We start from the raw sequence: 6441 nt of genomic DNA, 5'->3' as shown, positions 1-6441 counted from the left end.
AAAATTTCATTGACTTAAATTTTACTGTTTTCTCTTTAACATCTTTTCGTCTAACTGAATCTTCTTTTTATTTTTTTTTTCGACTCTTGGGAATTAAACGAAGGGAATGAAATTTAGATTGTTATGTATTTCAAATATCATACTTATTTGATAAAAGTGTTTTAAAAGAATCAATACTTTTATAAAAAACCATTTTCCTAGATATATAAAGTTAATATATTTAAATTGTAAACTGGACTAAATTATAAATTTAAACACAAAGAACTAAAAATAAAATCTAGTTTGTTTTTCTATTGAAATAACAATTTTTTACTGTCAAATTTTATTGAAAACAAATACCCAGAGGTTTCTCATATGCATCTCCTCCTATTCGTCATGAGTCAAGCATCTACAAGTGGAACATCCATACCCCGAAAGCAAGTCCATGTTTATGGAGAATAAAAATATATGGGGAAAGATCATACCTTGATTTGATAGTTTTCAACGAAACGAATCTTCTGGTTCCACACAAGGAATAGTCACATTTATGTGACTACCCATCATACCATGCAATACAATCGAAACCTATTTTCTCGCTTCTTTGAGTTTCTTATGATTTATACATGTGGAGTGTGGTATAGCATATAGGGTGTCTACAAAATAACATAAGTTAATTAATATGTTCACAAAAAAGGATAACCCCTTTTCAACAAATTATAATAACATTAAAAATCTAGTGAAATTAAATTGAAGGACATTGTTTAGGGTCATGTACTAAGCTGCTCTAATTTCCAATTGTGTGCAGATATAATTTACCTGTTGCCACATATTCTGGATTATGGCCGGTAAGGATACACTTAAGACTGTTTCTTTTTCTTTTCCAAATAAAAGTAGTGTCTCTGAAAGTTCAATACTGCCCAGATCAAGTGTCTGAGACCAATTTCAGGCCAAAGGGCAGTTGGTGCATATAAAGGGCATGTACTTGTCTGCCAAAGTAGAAAATTACTGAGGCGAGCTTCTCCAGAAGATCGGATCAAGATGTCTGGGTCAGGTGCAACTGCCATGTACATGTTCTTCTCAATATCCGCAAGTTTTATAAAAGGAACCTCATCCTGTATATCCTTTCTCTCTTCAGTCAATTCAACCAGCCCATTGCATGATCTCGTTTCAGCTTCAGTATAGTTACCGATATGATTCTCGATATTATTCTCAAACAAACCCTCTTTCCTTGCAGCAGTTTCTACTTCAGCACTACAAGCTTTGGTTGCATTTGGATATTCTTTACATGAATCTTGAGAAAGCAAATCAAAATCATTTCCTTTCAGGACCTGATCAATTCTTGAAAACGCACCATTTGTAACTTTCACTTTTTTTCTCGTTTGAACTTCATTCAATTTTTCCTTGCAACATTCTTGAACAGCATGCACAATCTCGTGACGAGAAGTATACGCTACACAAATCAAAAGAACTCTCTGGTTGTTGTGGGCAGTAACTCTCGTTGCCTTCTCCACAGCAGCCCTGACAGACTCTGTCAATAGTTGCATGTCTCCAATGAAATGTAATCTAACACCATACTCATTAATGAGACTTTCTTGTTCAAGCAATTCCTCAATCTTTTTCTGCATCAGTTCCATCAAGGACTGAACTTCTGTAGACTTCCTTTTGAAGTTATCAATGCTGAATGCATAGACAGTTACATACCTCACTCCTAACTCATAGCAGTATCTAAGAAGGGACGTGAGAACACTAAATCCAGCCTTGTGGCCATCACCTTCTTCCATGTTTTTCTTCTTTGCATACCTTCGATTTCCATCCATGATGAAAGCAATATGACTTGGCACAGGACCCACAGATAAAATGGCAAACATACATCTTCTTAGATAACAATTTAAACCACCTAAGAATTGGCCTACAATATTTCCAGTAGTTTTCTGCATTGAACTGTTCAGTTGTGAAACTTGAATAGTCCAAGATAAACCTGTTTAAAAGGAATTTCATTATAATTTAGAAATAAGAGTTAAAGCAACAACAGTCGAACATCAACGTTCAGTTCTACTTGTAAGAAGAAAGTATGACTACATTGTGAATTTTAAAAACAGACTCAAAATGTTATAAATATAAAAAAATCAAAAATGGGGTAGTTTTGAAACCAAATAAAATGGGTGCTTCGCTGCTGCTGCTTATGTATAAAACACAACTTTCCAGACAACAAATGATATCATATTCTATTCACGATTTGAGTATCACTACTCTAAAAGTTGATGGAACTATGAGAGCTGGGACTCCTGTATGTTTGTTGCAGCAATGAACCTAGAACAAAATCTACGATTTTAAACCCTGATTAAAAGGATAAAATTTTACTACAAATAATACCAAAAAGAAAATACAATTTAAACTATATCAACAAAAGAATATATGTGTAAACAATCAATATTCAAAAACTCTGTAATGTTGCAACAGTTGAATCTGATCACAAATCAATTATGGGGAACAAGTGCCATTTTTGTCAAAAACTGATGCAGCTGAGTCTAAAGGAAAAGTAAATCTAAAATTAGTGTGGAATGCAAAGTTCAATGCACAATTTCTGAACCACAATTACTTAAAGTCACTTAATAGTGCATCAAAAGTCAATTGTCATCAATCATTCGTTCTAGATATAATCAATTTACAATATAACTTACATTTCATAGTCACTTTCCCAAACAATAATTATAATAACATAGGAAAAAGACACACCCTTTACACAAATAAGATTAAAATCAATCCCCAATCTCCAACCATGCTTTACCTGAAATGCAGCAACAGATGGAGTGGAAGTCCAGGGACGATCTTCAAATATGGAACATGTTCAAGGTTTATTATATCATCTCCAAAAATTAAATCAACAGAAAAATAAAATGCCCCTTGACGATAAACATTTGAGAGACCAAAAGATAAAGTAAGAAAAACTTTGGTGGAAAAGTTAAGGATCAGTTTCCTTAGAGATTATCCAACTAGATGACATTGTGTGTCTTGAGGGGAAGAGTATCGATGATAGGATACCTAAAGTAGCTTGGGTAGATAAGAAGACATGATGAATCACAATGTAGGGGGTCATGACCAAGACAGAAAATTTAAGGTTATGCCCTGTGTGACTAATAGTTTTGTTGGCAGATAGAGGAGAGTGAAGCGTTTCTGTTTTAAAGGATATAAACATGATTTTAAATTGTAGTTCGCAATCGCAATTGTGACCACAATAATGATGTTGTAGAACAGCCTACAAAGGCAACAGTCCACAAAATGATATATAATAATATAATGCATTCATAACATAACTACAATGGAACTGCAATGGAACCGCAAGGGAACCTCAGTACCATTCAATTTCACATTTTTGTCAAATAAAAAAAAAAAGGAAACAAAGATTCAAATTTCAATCTTATAATGTAATTCCTTAAGTGTCAATGGTTAAATGGACGGGATGTTTGGGGAGTGCAAGAGGCACTCCATGGTGGTGCACTGGAAGGTTGCATGATGTACTGATGAATAATTGTAAAAAATATATCAATAGTTAAAATAATTGAATAATTTATGTTCAGTTTAAACATAGCAATTATAATGACCACAATCCACATCACAATAAATGCAACGGCTTTAACTACAAGAACAATCTCAACTGCAATTCAGAACCATGGGTATAAGGTTAGGGAGTGATACGATAAAATTTCTAAAGGCTTGTACAATACAATAATCTGATAAGAGTAAATCCCATTCTCCCTCCAAGGTGCAATAAAAAATCAAGTTTTTCATTCTGGAGGATGATAAAGCTGCGGTCTGCTTTGATTCTAATACAGTTCAATAAAGTTGCAGGTATTCTGATCCAGCGTGATTAACATTTGAATTATAACGGTCACAGAAATCAGGTGTTCATCCTACTTTGGTTTCATTTTTTTCCTTTGGAGTTGAAGGAAAGCACCACTAAAATGGGGCTAAAATTCATGCCAAAAAGCACATTTAAAGCCTGAATCAAATAGACATACAACCATCACATTTAATGGGGGAAAACCAGTTTCCTATGTACGTTGTTAAACTTGAAATAAAATGCATGAAACTCTACTATGACAGGACTACAATATTTAGAAACTTAAATGCAGAATTTTGACATTTTACTCCACTTTAATGCTTCAACTCTATAATATCAACCCAAACAACAAAGATGCAAAATTTTAATAATAGAAAATTCATTTTTAACTGGATAAATACATATAAATCATATAGAAGAAAAATGGTCAAACTCTGATGCCAGTACCTGATAACAGAGCCTTCTTGAAACCCTATGATTTCATCAACAAAATGTGCTTCGTTGGTTTCTTGAACGTCCCTAATTCTGAAAGAAAATATCACAAATAGCTCAGTTCAAAAGCACAAAGTGCACGAAAAACCAGAATGTGCAAAATGTTCATAACTTGTTCAATTCCTAGTTACAGTTCAACCTATAAGTCAGGGGAGTTGGGACTTTCTCACTTCCTAAATGAAAGGCCTGGAATATATACTAGCTGTGACTACAGATCTATGATGACTTTAAAAGATAATATTTCCCATTGGTACATAAATTGTTTAAAATACGAAAAAGAAAAAGAAAAAAATCCTCAGATGCAACACATAATGATCATACATAGTCTTCATAACCCTCCTAGTGTTTGCTCCTACTGCTCCTCGTACAGACATATGCAAGTATGATGGTTTCCATTGTATTTAAAGAGATGGGTTGAAAATTTAGTATAAAATCAGTCATCATAGCACAGAGTGTAGACTACAAAATGAATACGATGACTACTCCTTTCAGCAACATCCATCAGCTTTGATCTTGCAAGAAAATGTTATTGCCACGATAGATGCAGGAAAGCAACAAAATATACAAAACGATTTAATCAGAAGCAAGAATTTCCAATATTATCTTTCAAAACCAAATGAAACAGGTATTCGCTACTAGAATAAGTTATGTTCAGAATATCAGAGCAAGAGCTTTACTTAATTAATTAGATCGGATAAGGTTAAAATACTTAGTTAGCCAACAAAAAATGTGAACATATGTCCAGAAGTGGTAAACTAGGCTGCGTATGAAAACAAATTCCACATGTTACAGCGACACAGACAATAAAAAGAGCATGCTACAACTACATTAACAAACTGACATGTTTAGGTTTGCGAAAAGGCAATCCTGGTCATTAAAATGAAAAACTAACAATCACTTTCCTTTCAACACTGATGGGTTGATAACCAGAAGCTGATAAATATATAGTAAAACCATGTTAAACCTGTACTAGTGCACTAGTAAGGACCCATAAAACAGTATTGAAAGAAAGATATGCAGTCAACGAGACTATTGAAAAAAAATTCAACTATTAAATTCATTCATGCATTCCTTCAAACACTTGGCAGGTGCAGGAAAATTAACACCCAGTCGTTCCAAAGACAAAAATCATTTTAAAAAGCTCTTGAAATCTATCTTACAGCAACTTCCGGGGACCAATAATTAGTACTGAACATTGAAACAAAAACAGCAAAAGTACGAATAATTAAGGAAACAAGTCATACTTCAAAGGAAGAAAACACTTTTTTATAAGTAAGGGGCAAAATGAAAACACTGTAAGAAAGAAATCATCTCATACAGTATAGAAACAAGAAGAACCAGCGGAAAAACCCTCACCTAAAATTAAAATAATAATAATAGTAAAAATAAAAATAGTCGCCGTAGTCACCTTGGAGGAGGGAAAATTTACATGTGGTCTGAATTGAAGCAAAAGCCCAAATAATTGAGAGCGTCTACTAAACACGTTTTCATTCCCAAAGCCAAGTGAATAATTCTCATAACTGACGTGGCAAAGTGTTTATGTTAGTCTTATTTGATGACAAGAAACAACGTAGATTCGTTGAATCTGCAATTAATTGTTTGATAAATAATGAATATCATAGGCTAAATATGACAGTAGAAGTAGCAGATGCACTTGCATGCAATTAATCACTTACCCAGAAGAAAAATCAAACTTATGTCATCCAGGAAAAAGACAGAACAAATAGAACCCAAATGAATGACAAATTTCAATTAAGCATATGTAAGTCACTATTGTTATGATCATAGACTAACACCAATAATTTAAAATATCTAAAACGAAGAAAATCTACCATCGTTTTTAGTAAAGTTAAAATAAAATCGATAAAAGAAAAAATGAGCAGGGAGATGGAGCAAAAAGGTTGAGCTTGTAGTTAAAAAAAAAAAAAAAAAACCTTAGGAATCAAGATTTAGGGTTTATTTTGCAGCTTTTTAAAAAATAAAAGAATAAATAAATAATATATCAACTTTATGCTTTTAGTTTAATGATAAAGTATTATGTAAGATAAGTTTATTGATTTTTATCATATAATGATTCTTAATTTTGCACTACAAATATTTCCAGGACAATAGAAATCTAGAACCTTTAG

At 32.9% G+C, this 6441-nt stretch overlaps 1 protein-coding gene across 6 annotated transcripts; it reads right to left on the bottom strand.

Moving 5' to 3' along the window:
- Positions 1-448: 448 nt before the first annotated feature.
- On the bottom strand, positions 449-6150 carry CPT1 (Undecaprenyl pyrophosphate synthetase family protein). 6 transcript variants are annotated; one of them, XM_028063840.2, is made up of 4 exons: positions 5989-6150; positions 5721-5832; positions 4268-4345; positions 449-1957 (listed from the first exon to the last, which is right to left on the bottom strand). In XM_028063840.2, the coding sequence occupies exon 4, from the start codon at positions 1914-1916 to the stop codon at positions 837-839; it is 1080 nt and encodes a 359-aa protein (XP_027919641.2). In that variant the 5' UTR covers positions 1917-1957; positions 4268-4345; positions 5721-5832; positions 5989-6150; the 3' UTR covers positions 449-836. The 6 variants fall into 6 exon arrangements, with proteins under 6 accessions (XP_027919641.2, XP_027919645.2, XP_085527607.1 ...); XM_028063844.2 differs by lacking the exon at positions 5989-6150 and having other exon boundaries at positions 449-632; positions 796-1957; positions 5721-5941; XM_085671481.1 differs by lacking the exon at positions 5721-5832 and having other exon boundaries at positions 5989-6007.
- Between the last annotated feature and the right edge of the window lie 291 nt (positions 6151-6441).

Source organism: Vigna unguiculata, chromosome 3, assembly GCF_037176805.1.
Source record: "Vigna unguiculata cultivar grain cowpea cultivar isolate G323 ecotype 2 chromosome 3, ASM3717680v1, whole genome shotgun sequence".
Lineage (NCBI taxonomy): Eukaryota > Viridiplantae > Streptophyta > Magnoliopsida > Fabales > Fabaceae > Vigna > Vigna unguiculata.
The sequence above is the reverse complement of the archived record's forward strand: the minus strand, read 5'-3'. Positions and strand labels throughout refer to the sequence as shown.

Coding starts and splice junctions, on each gene's coding strand:
- CPT1 (XM_028063840.2), bottom strand. CDS start 1,916: ATGCAGAAAACTACTGGAAATATTGTAGGCCAATTCTTAGGTGGTTTA.